Source organism: Agelaius tricolor, unplaced genomic scaffold (assembly GCF_023055355.1).
Source record: "Agelaius tricolor isolate 1412-34295 unplaced genomic scaffold, bAgeTri1.0.p SCAF_9, whole genome shotgun sequence".
NCBI lineage: Eukaryota > Metazoa > Chordata > Aves > Passeriformes > Icteridae > Agelaius > Agelaius tricolor.
The window spans coordinates 44283985-44304521 of NW_027269269.1; the positions used below are offsets into that span (position 1 = coordinate 44283985).

The 20537-nt window shown below is 48.3% G+C and overlaps 1 protein-coding gene across 1 annotated transcript in view; it reads right to left on the reverse strand.

Annotated features, from left to right (window-relative positions):
* The window catches only part of IGSF3 (immunoglobulin superfamily member 3), a 94008-nt gene extending 92997 nt beyond the window's left edge, over positions 1-1011 (reverse strand). The window contains exon 1 of the mRNA XM_071433745.1: positions 551-1011. Within this exon, the coding sequence (XP_071289846.1) occupies positions 551-593 (43 nt within the window). The 5' untranslated portion in view covers positions 594-1011. The remainder of the gene's footprint in view (positions 1-550) is intronic.
* Positions 1012-20537: the final 19526 nt, after the last annotated feature.

Consider the following 20537-nt stretch of genomic DNA (forward strand, 5'->3'; position numbering starts at 1 on the left):
AGCAGAGCACTTTGTTTCTGCAGCCTACCTTACCCCAGGCATTTTCTCCGCTTTCATTGTGCAAGCTCAGCACAGACCCGTGTAACTCCCTACCCTTACGGTTCCCCTCCGAGACAGCCCCGACCCCAGCAGCAGCCCCTGGACGGCCGCTCCCCTTCCCAAGTTGCAGCCGGAGCCCGCCGGGAGCCGGAGCCGCCGGTCCCCTCTGCTCCCACGCCCCGGCCGGACCCCGGGGCACGGCGAGGAGCGGTCACCGGGGTACTGCGGCTGGACACGAAACCCTCATTTATTTAACACACACGTATATACATATACACATATTTACAGGGCTGTTCATTTTTTTCAGCCACTCCTCCCTCCGACCACAGGAGCAGCGCGGGCAGTGACAACTCCTGGGGACGGGCGCTTGGCACTGACAAGGGGCGATCCTCCCGCACGCCCAGCGAGGGACTGCGCCCACCGGGGGTCCCGTCCCGTCCCGTCCCGCCCCACCGGGGCAGCCCCGCGCTGTCCCGTCCCGCCCCTCCCCGCCAGGGGCACCGGCACTTACCGAGGAGCAGCAGGGAGGCGAGCTGCGGCCGCAGGGTCCGCATGGCTGCCGGGGCGCGGGGCGGCGGCCGCCCTTACCTCCCGCCGCGGGGCGCCGCGGGGCGCCGGCTCCCGGGGCAGGCGTCGCGCCGGGCCCGGCGGCACAAAGGGAAGGCGGCGGGGCCGGCACGGGGAGGCGCCAAGGCAGGCGGGGGCATCGCCCCCGCAGCGGGGCGGCCGCCGCGCCTCCCCTCCGCGCCGACGGCTCCCGCGGGAGAGGCAGGAGGAGAGCGAGAAGAAAACCTCTCCTCCAAGGGGCGGAAAAAAAAAAAAAAAAAAAAAAAGAGCACGGGGAAGGTGCGGGGGAGAGGAGGCGGGGGTAGGCACGAGCGACAACAAAAAGACCCCACCCCGGAAAGTTACAAAAATAAGCGGGGCGCCGCGGCCGCCAGCTCGCCTCGGCCCGCCGCCCTCACCTGCCCGCCCACCCGCCCGTTCAGCGCTGCCGCCGCCGCTGCCGCCGGGTGCCCGGCGCTTCCTCCGCCGGCAGAGCCCGCCCCCGGCCCGCCCCGGCCCGCCCGCCCGCTGCCCCGGCCCGCCCGCCCGCCGCCCCGGAGAGCGGCGCTGCTGGGACGGCGCTGCCGAGCCGAGTGCCTTCGGGGAGCCTGTGGCGTGGGGCAGGGGTGGTGAAGGAGTGCAGGGATAAACCGGGTTCCTTTGTTGTAAAGGGAAAAAAAAAACAGAAAGTCCTCGGGCGCTCCTCGGAAAGCCGGCGTCTTGGGGCATGGTATAAATGCGCCCCTTTGTTTCCATGCAAACAAGAAATAACAGCCGGGCTTTGCAAGTTTCGATCAAGTGGTGACCGTCCCGCTGCGATGCGCTGTTGCCGAGCCCCGAAATCAGGGCTGGCGTTAATGCCAGGTTGCCAGATGTGAGCCCTCCCCATGTGCGGGCACTGCTGCACTTGGGATGCTGCCCAGTCAATCAACACCACAGTGTGTCAATGGCAGAAGCGCTTTGAAAGTAAACACTGAAATGCATAAATATGGCAACACTAGGCGCTGGGGCTGAGGTTGTTTGTAAATAAACCGAGAATGAGAAAGCCTTTCTCAAGGGTGCAGACATTCAAATTTCCTTCCAAATGAAACTCCTAGCTGCTTGTTTGCTTACAGAAATAAGAAAGAGGCCAGAAATGACAGCAATAGCAGAATGAGGTAACCTCCCAGTGCTTCCATCCTGCAAGGATCCTCTACAGGAGACCCTTCTGCCTACGTTCGGAGTGTCCCCAGTGAAGTGTTGGTGATGCAAATGTAGGAACCCAACCCTTTTATGCCACAGAAAGGCAGAAAGCAGCACAAACCCAAACTGTCTAATAAAAGATGCCAAGTCCTCAGAGGCTGTACCCAGCAGAAGTCAGAAGCTGTCTGGATTACCATATGGACTTGCTTCCCGACGTGGCTGTCGTGGCAGATGCGTTGGTAGCCAGCTCCTAGTGACCCAGCAAATTCTGTTTCTGCAGGCTAATAATGTTAAGCGTGCCGTTTTCAGAGTGGGAGGTTTAATTTGAAGCTTTGCCACGCTCTCTGAGCAGAGGAACCAAAGAACAGAATAACCAGAGATCTGGGAGAGAAGGGGTTAGTGCTGTACTTGCACTGAAAATGAAGCTCACGCTTTGGCCCTTAAGCTTTAATTGCATCGAGACTGCCTTCAAGTGAGACTTGGAAAAGGAACAGAGGTGTTGATAAGAGTTCATAGAAAATACCAGTCTATTTGGCTTTTCTCTTAGGTGATTTGAGGACTGAAGTGTCATCCACTGTAATATTGCTCAGCTTACCCAATATTTGTCACATTTGTCCTATTGTATGTCCTCATGGACAAGTCTGTGAGTATTGGGAGCAAGAACCATGGAGCTACTTTGAAGTAAATGTCCAACATTTTTAAATTGGTGCAGGAGAAAGATCATTTACTCATGCAGGATAAAGATCATTTACTATTTTGTTTCAAAAGATATGCAACTAGAGAAATAAATAATAGCAAAAAAAAAAGGCAAATTAAGAAATACAGGGCATAGTCAGGATAAACTCAATTAAAAAGGAGGTATTAAAGGTTCATGATACACGAGATTGTTTTTCCATATGGCAAAGGATATAGACCTCAGATGCATGACATTCCTATGTGGACACATTATTTCCATCTTCAGATGAAGAGACAGAGACGAAAACACTGACATGATTCAGGTGATTTCCAGGGACAGGGCAGGGACAAGCCTGGTGTCTTGGCTCTGAATACATTGCTTTTGCCAGTGGAGCCTGTTGGAAGATAATTCAAGATGATTTTATGTGAATTCTTGCTATTTCCCAGGCACTATGTGACTTTATAGAATACAAGTCTAACAGGAGCATAAAAATGCCCTGCAAAAATGTTATCAGAGATTCACTAAACTCACATCCTCTTTTCAGAGCTCTCACAGAGTATTGCATTAATGCATAGTAACAATAAAAATATAAAAAGACCATGGAAATGACATTATAGCATTATAAGATTAATCCAATTCCAGTCAAATTAGATTATAATAAGAACTGTGTGTGCTGAAGACTATTAATGGGAACCTGTGTTTCAAGAGCTTCATCACCTTTGCGCGTGCTCTCCTCCCTGACCCCAATAATAAAAATAGCTTGGTGTTCACGAGAGAGCCCCTCTGCAGAGGACTTCACAAACACCTTCTGGTCTTTTGGGGAAAACATTGGCCTCACTTCTGCATCAGTGGAGAAACTGAGGCTCGGGCAGCACAGCTTTCTCTAGCCCAGGGAGGCAGGCAGGCGTTTCAGGCTCACGTGGTGGGGCTCTGGCTCCCTGTGGACGTCTGTCCGTCCATGTGGTTTACTCAGGCGGCCGAATGGAAATGAGCAGCACAGTCACCTCAAAGACAAAACCCTTTCAAGCACAAGGGTACCGTGAAGCAGCTTTCCAGGAAGACAGATCTGGGCTGCCTTGTTCTCCCAGCACAAGTGAGTCATTCAGGAGCGCCATCCTCAGCAGCAGCCGGATCATTTTGGTCGGGCCACGCGGTTGCTCTTTGGCAGCGGGGCAGCTGTGAGAGCTGGAGGCAGACAGGCGTGACTCAAGCCTTGCTGATGATACACTCATTAGGTCACAACCCACTCCAGCTTCTTTCTCAGTGCTCCATCACTGCCAGCAGTGTGCTGGGACTTGCTTCCCCATGGCTTGGCTTGCCTTGGCAGGCAGGGCTTGAGACTGGGCAGCGGGGAAAATGGGGAAATGATCCCGCGTGGTGCCATTTGCTGGGCTGCTCAGTGCTCATACCAAGTCACAGACACTTCCCATGTGTGAGAAATGGATTTGGAAAGGATTCTCAAAACCTGACTGAAAGCTCACACAGTGTTGTACATTTGTATGCAAACACTGAGATAAGTTGTGCTGACTTGGGAAGGCCATGGAATAGAGATGACATTGTTGAGAGAGAGATTGAACTAGAAACAAGTTACAAACTATGGCCTTGCAAAAAGACCAGATATTTTAGAGAATTAGAACTGTGAAAGATGCATTGTAGCAAGACCACATGGGCAAAAAATATAGGTGATTGGTGTTAGAAGTATTAGCAGCATTGTGTGGCAAAAGCTAATAGGCTGAAAAACATTTATAAGGTATTGTAACCAGGAAATAGGTTGGCTTCTGATAGAATGGTGTTGAGTTTTACACCTCTTATGTCTCACCCTTCAACGAGACTGATAATGGAATAAAATCTTTTAAAACACCTCTCAGTTGCCCCATCTCTGTTAAGCTGGGATTTTCCAGCACCCATGCTCCTGCCTTCTCTAGCAGAAGCACAACCAAGGGGCTCCCGAGTGGGAGGCGAGGCTGGGCGGCTGCTGTGTGGCCGAGGGCCATCAGGGTAGATGCATCCCAAACTCGGGATTGCCAGAGGCTGCTGTAGTACAACAGCTGTGACAGGAGCTGCGTCCTTCGCCCGAGGGAAGCAGAGTGACATCAACATCCAGACTCTGAACATGCTGCTTGCCCGATGAGCACTGCCTGCCCGTGGCCCACAGATGAGCAGGGAAATTAAACTCTTGTCTGGCCCTCAGAGAAAAGAGGGTTTGTTTGGCAGAAATGCAGCTTATGTACGTTATGAAATAGGAATGCTGGTCCCTTTTTCAGGACAAAACACTGCACACCCTCAAGTTTGGACCCAGTGAGGATTTACCTTGCTCCTGATTAGCAGGTGGGAGAGGGAACAAGGCACAGAGCAGATTTGCAATCCTTAGATTTTACAGCAGGCAGTAACCTGGGTGCTAATGGTAACAAACTATAGCAAAAAGAGCGACTGGAGTCAACAGAGCAAGGCAGGAGACTCCTGACTCTTCTGTAAATCAGGAGAAATTATTTCCTTCCTGTAGGGGAGGGAAAGAGATCGTGGGGGGAGAAGAGGAGGGGGAGATTTAACCACAGTTCCAGGAGTGACTCTCCCTGAGGGCAGTGACTTGGGCCAGAGCTGGAGAGCAGACAAGACTGTGTGGCTCAAAGACAGGGGGCTGTATCCACGTCCCCTTCCTCTCAGAGGCTACCTGAGCATTTCAGATTGAGCACTCAGAGTCAAACCATCCAGAAACAGAAAGCACTTAAAAAAATCATCCTATGTGATTTGCCCAAGATCACACAACACAATCCACAGAACTCAGGGTCTTAAGTCCGGAGATGTGCTTGGGGGAGCATCACAACCAGGTCAAAGCTCCTCTGCCACATGAGACACATTGTGAAAGGGAGAGGAGACACACCTAAACCTCTGGTCTGAAGTGGGGAGGAACGGCCAGAGCCATTAATTTTGACAGAATCATTGCCTAAAACATTTTCTCCAGACCTTATTTACACTGTGAAGTTTTGAACATCAGTTTCACCCAGAGGAAAAAGAAGATATTTATATTTAATGGCCAACATTTAAGCTCCTTTAAAATGAGCTGAGAGGTTGCAGTTGGAACAGAAAGAAAACCCTAACTGCCCTGGCACAAAGCAGCACTGCTGCCATTGCAGGGAAGCTGCCATCTAACGAGACTGAGGTTTTGGGTTTAACTCAGCCCAGATTGCACCCTAGGGCCCATATGCCAATCCTTTGATGGCATCAAGGCAGTTCCCAGGAAGCCCCATGGATTTGAAGGAATTCCCATTTGTGTGCCCTGGTTAGATGGATGAGGAGAGGGAGAAGGAGATAGAATGAGAAAAAAAACCCAAAAACCCTGTGTAAAGATAGATCAACACATTTCCAGATTTTCAGGACATCTGTCAGCAAGCCCCAGAGTGTATGGCAGCTAATCCCTTTGCAGATTTTCTTTTAACTGTTGCTTGACAGAAGAGTATGCCAATTTTTTTCATAAATGTACCCACTTCTGATGTTGCGCTCAGCCTGAGGTTATGATCTATCTGCAAGGAAAAACATTATACTACCACCTTGGGAAATAACATTAGGGAAACATCTCTCCCACAAACACACAGCAGCTTCAAGCTTTGGAGTGTGTGCAGAGTGAAAGATGTTTCCTGAAGCTGAAGAAGGCCAGAGGCGAGGTGGCTACCTGGCACATACCTGCAGTTCTCCAGCACCCCTGCTGGCTGCTGCCTCCCTCCCAGCTGAGCCAAGGCAGTGCAGGGCAGAGGGCTGGTGCTGCCCAGCTGGGCTGATGGTCAGCTCTGGTTTCCAACCCCTGCTGGACAGCTGCAGGAGTCCTCCCACACGTCCCCTCCAGATACAGCTGGAGTGTCGGAATTCAGGACATCCCTCTGGCTGTCCTGGATTGCCAGGACCCCTGCCAGGGGGCTCAAAGACCCTGGCACAGAGCCCAAAACACCTGTAACTTTGATTATGACTCATGGAGCAAATTACCAACCTTATATGAGGATCTGCAAGCCACAAAAGTATAAGTAGAATAATAATTAGTCATGGGGTGAAAAAATAGATTTTTTGGGGGTTTTTAGAATGGGGGTTCAGGGGGCAAGATGGAGGAATCTGGGCGTGTCCAGCCTTCCTCCTTCTTCTTCTTGGCCTCCATGTTCTGCTGTGATGTTGGCACTTTTAGATTGGTTTAGAGTAGAAGCTCAGTGTCTGACATAGGGGATAGGTATTGAAAGGTAATTGTAAACATTGTACACGTAGTTTTTAGTATAAAAAGATAACACTGCCCTGGGGGCAGGCAGAGTGCCTCAGTGTCCTGCTGAGCGGATCTTGGCAGGCCAGAGAAAGAATTTTATAGATAAGAAACAAAAAACAACCTTGAGACCGAGAACTGAAGAGTTCTGACTCCTTCTTCAACTGCTAGGCTGGGAAACTTCCTAATGCATCTCAGGGTCACTCTGACCAGCTAAAGCCCCGAGACTGGAGCATCAGTGCAGCTTGGCGAGCACTCTGCAAGAGCAAAAAGCTACAATAAGGCAAAGCTTTGCTTGTTCCTGATTTAACTCTCAGATGCTGTGCTCTGCAGCATTCAGCTGTTGCATCCTTCATCTCTGAGGACAGGCAGAAAGCAGCCCATAAGGCTGTTCCTCTGTGCTGCAGTGCTAAAATGTCTTGGTCCTGACGTGGGGCATGCACAAATTACAGGGGCAGAGCCCTTCAGGGCCAAGAGGACTGGGCTCATTAGGCAGAGTTGACAGAGGCAAGGCCCCAGGTACTCCTTGGCAAGCTGCTGTGAGCTCTGCTCCATGGCCAGCCAGACCTGCAGCTGCTGCTGGGACCTTCCAAGGGCTCTGCCTGGAGTACACGCAGGAATGAACACACGGCTTTGCTGCTTTCTAATCCTACCTACCGAAATCAAGGCCAGGTCCCAGTTTTGTGCTGTTTTGCCACTTAATTCAGACCTTCCCATGCTTAGAGTGAGTGCCAGAATAAGGTGTGTGAGTAAAAGGTTGACTCCAAACCTCACAATCATTGACGGAGCAGGGGTTTATCTTTGTCTTCTATCCATCCAGAAAGGTGACATAGAAAAAGGGGCAAATGGACATTTCCATTGTCAATTTCTTCATTGGCAACCAGCAAAAAAAAAAAAAAAAAAGGGTGTTTCAGCAGTAAAAATTGAAAAAAAGCAATCACCTTTGCCAAGTACGCTTTCAGCCTCTCATCTCACAAGACTTTCAGCTCCTGGTTGCCCTTCCCATTTTTCCATAGAATCATTTTTAGGAAAAGAAAATCTAAATTTCTTGGCCCAATCTAACAATGTGAGATTCTTTGGGTGTGTCTGAATTATTTCTAAACAGTTCTGGGCAACTGTACAATAAAAAAAAAAGGAGAAAAAAAAAAGCAGTCTCTCAGCTGCTGTCATTTATCTTAAAACATTTCTTTCATCCAGTTAGCTATGATAAGCACTTTCATTGTTACTCTGGAAGAAGTATGTTATCATTAGGTTTCAGACTCCACACCTTCATTTCTGTGACTACAGCCAATTCATACCTCTCTCAATATTGGCCTGACAGCAAGGTAGCAGCTGATAGTGGAAGATAGCAGCAATTCTGCTCGCATTTTGCTGTGGGTGGTGGTCACCTTTATGTAATAAAGAAATGGTCTGGGGATTCATCTAAGAGGGAGAAGTCCAGGACACCATGCCCTTACTCCCACGACTGTTTTGCATTTTACATTCAAGAATCATTATAGAAACCTTGAAATATTCATGACAGCAGGAATGAAAGCCCAGGAGTCTCACTTTCTACTGAATGTTACATTACGAGACTTGGTCCCCTGTTTATCCCTCCACTACCTTCTTCTTTTCCTCCCTTAGCATTTCATCTCCCACTCCAAGAGGTTGCCATCCCCAAACACAGCAGGCTTTACTGTTTCCCTTCCAACCTGAACTGAAAGCACACAGCACAGGCAGCCAGATATCTGGCAATGCAGGCAGGCAATGAATGGCTTCTCTACTACACTGCAAATGACTCATCACCTCCAACTTCTGAGCTCCCAGAGTCTCCCAAAGAAGGCAACAGGTTTTGTGCATTAGTGCTGCAGCCAGGTAATTTAAATTAGTGCACTGGCAGGGTAAGCATTGCCCCTTCTTGTAGTGAGCTATGGTAGGGGCTTGTCCAGGCATCCCTGTGTCACCCTTACAAAGTTAGAGCAGGGCAAGCTGTGAATAGAAAAGCACAATTACACCTCCACAACAAAAACCCTCTCCAGAGGAGCAGGAATACCTTTTACCCCCTACCTTAAGTGTCACCTCCTTAAATTCTGTACAAACAGAAACTGTGTTGGGGACAAGGTACCAGTTTCAGCGTGGAGCAGGGGTGACCTTGGTTCACAGCTTTGTGTCTTGCCCACATGATAAAATCTTGCACCCCCAGAGGCACCAGGCTGGGGGAGGCACAGGGGCCACCCTGCTCCAGGGTTTCCTCAGCTCTCTCAGCTGAGCTGATGGCAACGTGCCCATGAAATGTCAGCTGCCAACACGGTTTTGCGCCAACTCTTCACTTCTCAGTGCTGTTCCACGCGTGCTGAGAGGAGCTCTTCCATCACACAGGTCATGTGATATTTGCTTCTCAAAAATGAGGAAAAAAATAAAAATAACTTCCTGAGTCTGGAAGCTTCTGTGGTGTGATCCCCCTCTCTGCACCCTGTCACCCCTTCACGGAGGAGGGAGTCCAGGGAAGCCCTCTGCTGCTGCCCTCTCTGCATCAGCTGCATAGATGGAGATGGTACAGGCACAGGGCAAAGCTGGGGGAAGAGGCAACAGGTTTGCAGGATGGTTATTGTCAGGATGATTTGCTGTCCTCAGCAATTTCCTGCCTGAAAGCAACTGCTGTGACTAAAGCTGGCCCTGACACAGATGGTTACCAAATCCTAGGGATATTATCTTCCTCCCTCTTTACCTTGATGGAAAAGACAGATCAGGGGACACAGCAGGAGAGAACTGAGGCCATGGGTTCCCCTGAGGCAGTACCCAGTCACAGCCCCCTCACAAATACCCAAGGGATGCTGACTTTGACTTGCTATGGGCCAAATTGCCCTGGCCAGCCAGCATGGACAGGTTTTCTGCAGTGCTGGGGCTGCCCAGATCATCCCACCCACATGGAAATGTGATTTACAGCAGGGCTGCTGTAAACTGAAAATCTGAATCGTTACTCCGGTTCAACGTTCGCCAGATTCCTCTGCTACCCTCCCATTACAGAGGAGCCTCTGTTGTAGCAGATCCTCCTTCCCTGGGGGAGAAGGGAGACCAGCACTTGCCCTAAAAGGGCTTCTGGCTCCAGCCAGTGCAGCTCACTGGCTGCTTTTCCAGAAGAGCCGTTTGCTCTGCCTTGTTTTCTTTTGAGTACTGTTTGAATTCCTCTGCAGACACACACACCAGGCAGAGCTAATGCCACAATGGAGCTGAGGAAAGAGGGTCCAGCCCCCATCCCAAGGGCATGGCACAAGTGGCAGCAGTCAGCCCAAGCCCTGTACTCTAACCTTACCTTTTCTCCTGGCTTGTTTTAGGATAATCAGCTGGATACTGCACCCCTCTCTGCCTTGGTTTCCACCCCAGTAGGACAAAGTAATGCTCTCTGCAGTGTCTCATGAATTTTCTGGCAAGCACCCCAGCCAGAAGGGGCAGAGCTGCCAGCACCTGTACTAGCACTTGATCTGGGATGCATGGATGCAGAGACAGGACTCACCTCAGAGGTCTGGACAAAGCCATGAAAGACCAGATTTGATATCTTCGTATTCCCAAGACAAAAAAACCCCCAAAAACTGCAACACAATAAACCACACACAGAAAACCCCCAACCCCCCAAAGAACTAACCAGAAAAAAATATCCAAAGCGATCTACCAGAAATGGGATTTTTGGAAGTGTGTCACAGCGCCTCAGAAGGAGCAAGGCAAGAGTTTTGCAACCAGGTTATAAGCTAGTTCCACTTTCACCTCAGCCAACATAATGCCAAATACAATGGCATTATAATGCAAGCATGGTGTCATCTTGTTGTTTCACAACCCACATGGAGGGATGGTCCTTAACATTCATAAAAGGAAGCTTCCTTGTACCAACAGGACCTGAGCTGCCCTGCCTGTGGTGATGGGGTGATTTTGGAAGCTGTCATAGCCCCTAGGAGAAAGAGGCAGATTGGGGTGGGGTTGAAAAGGGAAGAGGAAATGCCCTGATTCAGAGTTATGGATTGGTAAGCAAAGCAACAGCAGATGGTTGTGCATAGAAGAGCATGAAGGAGCCATAAGGCAACGTTAGTCATCGTGATTAAGCCCCAAGAGTGTCTACACTGGCAGTTATTTAGTTTACTTGTTTGTAGACACACATTTCAGGAGCTTAGAGGAGATGTGCAAAGGGGTGACAGCAGATGAGTGTGGATGTCCTCAGAAGGCTCCTCCCTGGCAAGAGCGGTCGTGCAGGTACAGCCCAACAATGCTTGTGTGGGCAGCTGCCAAGGCAAGGCTGGCACGGGCCTCCATGCCTCCCAGGCCACTTGGAGCAGGGAAATCCAGAACAGCTGAAGAGCTGGGAAGTCAAGGTAAGTGAGAGGAAGCCAAAAAATCAAGCATGAGGAGGATGACCCAGTCCAGCATCATTTTGAGGGGTTTCTTGAGAACTCCCCTATGAAGGATAGAGGAAACGGCATGGGCCATTGTGAGATGTCAGGTGTCTGGATGAGACAAGACTGCACATCAGCAGGACAGGACAAGGCTGTAGGGATGGGGATGTAGGATGGGGATGTAGGATGGCTTGCAAGGCAGCCAGGGTGGAAGGACCAGTTGCCTGGTAGCCCAGAGTGCAGGCCACGTGGGGAGACCACAATGCCCCTCAAGCAGTGGGGATTGTGGACACCACGAACAATAGCATTGCTGAGCTTGAGCTTTTGGGAGCCCTCCATAAAGACACAACACAGAAACAGAATTAAATTGTGATTTGGACTAGAGAACATGGATTTAAAGGTGACACACAGGTTGATTTGTGTTCAGCATAAAGATAGTGGTTGGACTTTTGTTGGTAGATGAGGTTGGGCACCTCAGAGAGGTCCTGTTTCCTCTCAAGAGGAAAGAGAACTGTTGAGGAAGGAAGTGGCAACCTGGAGAATAGCAGGTTTACTTCATCTTCACAACAGTACTTCCACCTGATGAAGGGCCTCTGCTGAGAGAGAGAAGGAAAGACTAAGAGTGGGATCTGTGGCTTCATATTTTATGGATCTTTCCCTCCCTTTCAGGGGAGTCAGGAGCAGCCCTGCAGCAGATACATCCTGAAAAGAACAGCAGCTATCTGTCACCCTCAGCACACAGCAATCCTACATCTGGTTGGTGAAACTACCAGCCCTCCTGCAGGGCAGCACATGCATACAGCTCTGTGGGATGGGGTTGGAATGGGATGCAGTGGGATACATGTTAGGAGGAGCTCACCACACTGAGCTCTCCCATTTGCATGGACCTTACAGTCCTGCCAGACAGAAAGCAGCATAACTAGGTAGAGCTTCCCAGAAGGGAAATTACAGCCCAAATATGTTTTCTGTATAGGAAATCCAAAAGAAGAAGAAGAAGGGGAAAAAAAAGAAGCCCTTATCTATATTTATAAGATGAAGCTTTTCCTACACGAATAAACCTCTTAACACATTTTTCTGGGCGCTGAGGTTATATATTTAATAGGTTTTTCTGGTATCACTTAAAAGTAGATCACCACCATGCAATGACGCCTGCTGCACTCTTTTTCTGGCATCCTCACTAGCTCCCTTCACCCGTGCCCCCAGTAAGTAGAGCACCGTGTGTTATTCTCACCAGACTCAGAGAGAGGATTTTTCCTTTACTTAGGAACTTCTCCTACAGAGCTGCTTGGTCAACTCCCTTTTTTTGGCCCTCCATGCTTTCTTCTCTCCAACTCAACCAAGAGCAAAGGAGGCACTCTCCAGAAGAGGCAGGAAAGCACATACCCAACTGAAATCCTGCTCCTAGCTCTTGCTTAGCATCCTGGGGGTGCAGATCAGCTATTCTGCCCTGGAGTGCAGATTGTGGATAGCAGAAACACGCACAGGCCTCCAGTGAAATGACACCATGGCCTCTCATGCCGTGGGCAGTGTAGGCTAATGCCTGTTTTGCACCCTTACAGACGTTTATAGAGCAATGAGAAAAGAAGAAGCTGCCTTACAGCATTCCCAGGTGTCTCTGGCTACCTCCTTATCCAGAGAGCAACTCTCAATGCCTGCCTGAGGAGCCTCTCCTGCCTGAGGAGCCTCTCCTGTGCATTGCTTTGGTGCCCTGGTGAGTGCTGCAGCACAAGCATCCTTTCCAGCAAGGCGCTACAAATTAGCGATGGACACATTAAAGCACACAAACCAGTCCTTAAGAACTGAACCCTGCAGGGCTGTCTCACCCCCCAGCCAAGACTGCTTTGGTTTCCTTCTTCCAAGTGCCTGCAGTTCTGCATTGCAATGCAAAGGGCACAGATCTTCTGGCACGGCAGAAAATGTTGACAGGAGTGATGTTAGCTGTAGGGAACCAAAAAGAGAGTGCATCCATCGTGTTCAGGGCCAGCTCTGTGGAGTAAGTGATTTGTAACCAGTACATCCCTGCTTTCCACTTTTCAGATCTGGCATTTGGACTTTTGTCTAACCTCTTTCCCCTTCTCGCTACATGGCGGGCAGAAGTTTCATTTTGTTGCTTTATTGTCTCTCAGCTCCTTATTAAATACAATAAGTTAAAACCACTGCCTTTACAGCCATCCCTCAAGAGGGAAGAAGTGAGTTACTGTGGTGTCACTCCTGTGTTCCTGACCTAGGAGAGGAAAAATTGTGGGACTGCTCTCCTTTGCCTCTGCAAGGAATAAATATGTTGAACTGATTCTTGAGCTGTAGCGTGCTGTAGTCTTCTCACTGTTTCCTCCATTCACTTCCCACTCTTTGAGACAAAATAACTGCCTCTTCATCTAAAGAGATTTATCTATTCACTTTCCTGCATGGACAGAAAAAAACCCATTTCTTCCCCCGCAACAATGCAGCTAACTCTGGGGTAGAGCTTGACAGCTATTTCACAGCACAGAAGGAGTGGCAGGGAAAATGCAGTTGTTTTTGCCTGCAGAGATGGAACAGTGGATTGGAATGGCAAAAACTGCAATTTAACTGGAACCTTGAGAAATCCTTCACGGTTTTCATAACTTAGCCCAAAAAAAAAAAAAAAAAGGGAGCTGCCTGAAAAGGCTGAATCGCCAAAGTAGAGACTGATTCAAAGGGAAGGGCTCTGTTCAGTGAAGTGCAACACTACCTGCAGGAGCACCCACATGTTCCTCAGAAGCCCTTTCATCCACCTAGTGAGTAAGCCCATTTCTGCTTACCTGTGGAAAGGGGCAGTGTCAGAGGCAGGAGCAGCAGGTGCAGCAGGAAAGGTGTGGGTCCCTGCTCCTTCTCAGGGCCCAGATGCAGCTCCCACAGCAGCCATCTCGCCTGACCTGATCAGAGGGTGTGACACCCCTGATGTGAGAACTGATCACAAGAGCTCTTTCCCCTGGTATCACATCTAACATATGCATCAACCAACATTTCCCCTTCCCACCTCCCACCGTTTCCCTGCCCAAACCTGCTCCAAAAAATGAAAGGTTCAGCAGAACTGGATCTCCACCAGAGCTGGTTCAGGGACAGTGCCTCTCTGAGGGCACAGTAAGGTGAAAGTGCCGAGGAATCTCAGAGATAAGCTCAATATAATTATGTGCTCAAGACATTACAGATAATTCGGGGTTTCTGAGCTTTTGACTATACAAAAGCAAATTATCTCTACACTGCTAAGAGTGGAAGGTCAGAACAGAGGAGAGGTAGGCAAGTGAAGCAAAAATCAGCCTTCGGTGGGACCTCATAGATCAACGTCATTCACATATAAAGTAGTAAACAGAGTAGATGTTCTATGCATATCCTCAAGGAGAAATCCAGCTGACAGCCCTGTGTCATCCCTGTCTGCCAGCCTCCTTCTCTGCCCCCTCAGTGGGAGGCACACCAGGAATTACACACACAAACATCCCTGTGTGAGTCAGAAGGGGGGATACGCTCCTCAGTTTCTCAAAACACCAGGAATCCCAGCTCCTCTGAGTTCTGGGTGTCCTTGCTCTCACTGATAACATCTCTGTGGTCCCAGCCTCCTCCAGAGGCCCCCAGGAGCAGGGTTTGACTGGAAGTATTTGGCAGGAGAGGTCTCTGAGCAAAAGAGGGTGGATCAGAAGGTGAAAGAATGACTGATGCATTATGCAGCATCCACTCCCAACAAGGGAGTTAGATTTTGATCTGCTTGCTGAAGTTTGCTATTTCTACTCTGGTACCTGGAGGTCAGCTTGGTGCCAACATCTGTATAACATCAAACATTTGCACCCATATGGAGAATGTATAATTAAAGCTTTCTGCAGACAACTGTGAAAACTTTCTCATATTCTCCCTAAATTGCATTGCAACCCCCAGATGAGGGCTGGGAGCCAAAATGTAAAAAGTCTGGCATAAATATTTAAATAACTTACGTATTCTTCAACTATTAGCTAATTATTCTGTGCCAGCCATAAATGGCATCTGGCTCCTCAGCACAGGACACACAAGGATGCTGCAGGTTGGGCACATAAGTGGGAAATGAAACGTGACTTCATGCTAATTAATATTAATGAATGGATGGAGAACCAGCATCTCTTTGAAAATATGAGCTCAACAGGAGCCCAAGTGTGATTCATTATGATTATTGCTGGGGTGACAGCCACTACCAATCTCAGAAAACCTCTGTTTCATGTAGCATCTCTTCAGGAAGGGCTTAATTGGCTTCCACAAGAAGTGAGGGTGAGCAGGGGAGGTGGTTTCAGACCAACCTGCAGGTATGTGCTTTATTATCACCCTGCAATAGGAGTAATAGTAACAATTCCTTTAGTGTGTGCTTGCTGTGGTTACCTTTCTTTGCTTGGTTTGCTGAGGCAAGAGCCGAAGCCTGCTGTCAAAATCCTGCCATGTTTACTCCCGTCCCTAAAAATTAAGTCCTTTCCTTTATCCCTCAGTCCCTCTCCCACCAAACTCAGTCCTTTACTCCCTAGACACCACCCACTTTCTCCAGACTGCCTTGGCAACCAGCTAGCTCAGCCCTGAAACCTTGCACCTGAAGTGAGAGTGTTTTGCCTGAGAAGGGGAAAGTTTGTTCTCTTATCTCACACACCACCATCTCTGGGATGTGCTCACCATGATGCCAGGGGAAAGTCTGGATGGTGACCTGGGCACTGTTCTTCCTTAGCTAACACACAGCCACGTGATGGGAACTGCCAGACTTTTCTGGTCCCTTCTTTCAAGCCTGGGTGGGTTGCTCTCCATTCCTGAAGCCCACTCAGTCCTTACCTGGGAATGTTTGCCCTCCTATGGAGATCTTGGACCATTAGCAGTTGGTAGCCTGTAGCTTTGCTTAGCTGTCATATTTGTACACCACACTGAGAGATCTGCAGCTTTAAGTAGGGCTCAAATGGAAATGCTGGACTCTCTGTCTTTGTTTAAGCCTGTTAAGTCAAGGAAAAGGTCTCCAAGTTGGTTTCTGCCCTTGAAGCAGCTCTTAAACTTCTATTATTATATACATTTGGGAAGTATGTTGGGCTTTTGGATTGCACCAATCTTTTTGCTACCTAGGAATTACCACTCATCCCATCATTTGCCAACTATTTCTCTGCTGTGTTCTCTATTTCTCAGTCAATTTTCTACTAACAGCTGACTAGCCCACCAGCTAATTTCTCTCTGGTCTTGAACAAATATCAGCAAAACACAGCTGAAGCTGCAAGCCTGGTGCAGCTTTACACTATAATTGTCCTGAATCAGGCAAGTACAAAGACTCAGTAGGACCAATCACACATCTCCAGAAAGGGTAGGAGACCACCACATCTGAATCATCACTGCATTTCCCACTAGTACAGCTTTAACACTGCCCCTCCTGGATTATCTTGACCACTCCCTTAAGTCTTTGTAAAATCAGTCATGTCACTGTGATGACTAACAGAAAAAGAGAGAGGGCAGTTGGTCTGCAACTTGTGCTGGGGGCTTAGGATAGGAATGGGAGGCTGGATCTAGGAATCCTTCCCCGAGATAGTTCATCATGTCTTGTGATTTCATGCAAAACCCTTATATTTCCTCCCATCTTGCTTAAGACTGGATGGGAAATTGGGTTAACAAAAATGTGAGGAATCTCTCAATGCAGCAGAGACTGCTTCAGAGCCAAGTTTCCCAGGGGAAATAAATGATGAACAAAAACAAACAACAGCACAGCTCAAACGATTCCTCCCCTCACCACAGTCCTGAGATTTCATAATTGCTCCCTTCATGGCCATTTTGGTTTGTAATATGCAGAGTAAAGATTTCCATTATAGCTGTGTTTACTTAATCACTGTAATTTTTTTAAGCGAAGTTCAGGCAGTTGAAAGCACCGGGCTGCCAGCCCCAAGCAAATTAGCCATCAGCTACTTGCACTGGAAGCTGTTCTGCTGTGATCCTGGGCAAAGGGTTTGCTCCCCAGCAGTCTCCTCATTCTCACATGGGGAATGAGAAGGATATTTGGCATGTTACCCCCTTTGCCTGATCAGGCAAGAAAAGGGGTGTTTTTGTGTAAAAAAGTCACTCTCAGAATGGGATGATCATGTGGACATTTGGGACTAGTCTGACATTCATCAGAGAGAAGCTAGAGAATGGACAAATGTAGAATTCATTTCAGAAAGCAGCAGGACATTGGCTACATCTGCAGAATAGTTTTTCCAGTGAGGTTACATTGAATATTCTCATCGTGCATGGCACAATATCCCAGCATGAATATTTAATCATGCAGGGCAAATACAAGTAGACTGAAATTCTAAGTGATGACAACTTTCAGATGACCTAGGCCCAGACTAGAATTTGTGATTTCAGAGGAGAAAGTTCCACCTCCCGTTCCTGTCCTCCTGAGACATTGATCTCTGCTTATGGGAGCTGGGAAACACCTTAGCCTTTATACAAAAGGCACAGAGGACTTCAGCCAAATGAGACAAACACATGGAAACAGTCAGTACCTGCAGCTGCTGGGAGGGAGGCACTTCCCCGGTCAGGATGTGTGAGATTTGCTGTCATCTGAGGCAGTCAACGTTTTCTTGGCACCCTCATGGTTTCCAGTGCCCCAGATCAAAGCCAGGCTCAAAACCAAACCAGATTTCCACTGCCATTGTCCAGATGGATTGGCCTGAGCTGCTGGGCAAAGCCACCCCACTCTGTGTGCTTGTAACCTTTGGGAAATAAAAGATCCAGCTTCTGAAAAAAGCCTCAGGAGTGCAGTAGATGTTCTTCTTTGGCCCCAGTGGATCTCCAGCACAGTTGTCAGGTTATTCTAATGGGCACTTTCACATAGGCCTTTCTGCAGGTTCTCCATCCTCACCTGCCACACTTCCCAAAGTCTCTACAGATGACAGAGAAAGCAGTAAAAAAGAAGTGGCAGTGCATTGAGTGACAGAATCATTAACATTGGAAAAGACCTCCAAGATCATAAAGTCCAGCCCTTGACCAATCAGCACCTAAGGCACCTAAACTCAACTGCACCACAGCCCCAAGTGCCCTATCCAGCCATTCCTTGTACTCTTCTAGGGATGGTAACTTTCCCATCTTCCTGGGCAGCCCATTCCCATGCTTAACCACTCTTGCCATCAATAAATCCTTCCTGAACCCCCTCTGGTACCGCTTAAGGCCATGTCCTGTTCTCCTGTCACTTGCTGCCTGGGAAAAGAGGCCAAACCCCACCCAGCTACATCCTTCTTTCTTTCAGGTAGTAGAGGGTGAAAATGTCTCTGCTGAGCTCTCCAGGTGAAACACCCCCAGATCTCTCCTCAGAATCATGCTCCAGACCCTCCCGCAGCTCCATTGTTTTGCTCTGGACTTGTTCCAACACTTCAATGCCTTTCTTGAAGTGAGGGGCCCCTTGGTTTTGGGGGAGACCCCAGACCAGCTCTACCACAATATCAGGTGCACAAATCCCATAAAAACAACAGAAAGGAGAAAGTTCAGTTCTCTTGGCCAGAAGCTACCCCAGCACTGGGGCTCAGTGCATGATCAGACAAAAAGTATATTCATCATCAAGGAAACAGGGTGTTAACAAGCTCATTCCTTTCTGCAGTAGGAAGGTCAAATTCCTCTAGTCCCACGTTTAAATCACTGTAACTCATTTCCTACTTTCTGCTGATGGGAATATAATTCAGTCACTTCAGCAAGGTTGCCAGGCACTGGTGAATGGTCTCTGCATTGACAGCTCCAAGCATTATCCCCATTTCCTAGTGGGAGAGATTCAGAAAGTTTAATATCACCTCTCTTTGCAGAAACAAATCCACATAAAGTGGAGCTATCATAGCAAATTTTAGTGCACATGTTTGTGTCACGGAGAGGTGGAGGAGGATGCAGGAGAAATTTCACTGTACAGGCAACAGGCAGAAATTAAAAGAGCACCAAGTGGCCAGGTGGTGAGGGAACTCACTTCTGATTTACAATTGCAATGATTGCCATGAATAGGGAGAGGCTGTGATTAAAGAGGTGTCTGAAAATAACAGTAATGATTTCCACTTGTATGCCTTTGATCAGGCAATCTCATAGTATTGTATAAATGAAACCTCCCAATATCTCTGTGAGCTTGGAAAGCCTTCTACTGACACGAACATGTCAGAAATAAATACCAGCTGAATGGTGTTAGACAGGTGATGGCTTAGATATTTCATCCTCTCTTGGAAGAAGAGCTTCTAGAGATGGAATTTGTCCCAATTATAAAAGAGGAATAGATCCTCAGTATGAGCTAGATTGGACTACATGCATAAATTACTGTGCAAAATGATCATTCAGCCCATTCAGTTCTCATTCCTGCAGGTGAAAATGCCAATAAGGGAACTAATCACCTGTCTGTAAGGATGGTGTTAAAAGATGGAGACATTGCCCATCAAGAACACCACTGGGAGTCATCAGCTCTGCTCAAACAGGCTGCTGGTAACCATCAGGAGGTAAGAACTGTACTTCCAATCTGAGTGACTGCAGGATTAATTTGAGTGAGCCATCTGGAATGGAAAAAATGCACCTTCGTTACCATGCCCTTGTGCACTCCCTTCCCCAGCACAAAACTGTGCAGGGCCATCACACCCAGCCATAAGCCTGATGTGGAGGGTCCTGGACACCTCACCCCACCTGGCTCCCTGTCAGCCAGGCGGCTCCTAGGCAGCTTTTCCACAGGCTTTGCAGCTAAACCCCATCCAAGGGCAGGAGACATCACTGAATATTTCCCTTGCAATAGCAGAGCGGACCCAAAACTAAACAGAGCCTGTAGTTTTCTGTGGTCAGGCAATCTTTTATGTTTGGAAAGATTGACACAGCTATGTTTGCTCTTGATGGTGTGTTGAGAGGGTTAAATATGGCTCAAAACTTATTTCACTTACAATTATGTTCATCCTCCTGTCACCAAGAAAAAAAACCAAAATATACTCTGATATTCAGATCTAGCTATTTTAGTTTGCACTCTTCTCTGTTATTCAGTGAATATGAAATTACTTTTCACCAGTTCAGAAGATATTTGTATAGCATTTTTCACATGTAAGTTGTTGAGGTCAGACACCCCAACTTCACTGTTATGGTTGATAACCATAATTCCTGGCCTTCCTCAAGAGCCAGTAATAAGCTGCCTGCATTAATCCTATTTAGATGTTTGATTTGGCTATATCTGTCAGCAGACAGCTTATATAAATACAAGATTTGAAGGAAAAAAAATTCCTCATGCTGCATGTAGCTAAGAGCAGTTTTACCTTGGTAAGGAGAAGGGAAACATTACCCAGGTAGTCAAATGCCAGGGATGCTCTCCAGGTGGCCAGAGGAACCTCTCCCCAAAAGACAAGGCAGTCCTTAAGCTATTTAGTGAAATGTCAAAACACCACCCTTAAAAAGTTTGAATTTAAACACATTTTGTGAGGAAAGATGAAGTCTGCCTGAACTCCCCCAAAGCCTTTACAAAGGAGCCCAGGCCTAAAGCCAGGCTGTTGGGCCAGGCTGTGTGGGGAAGAGGAGGGCC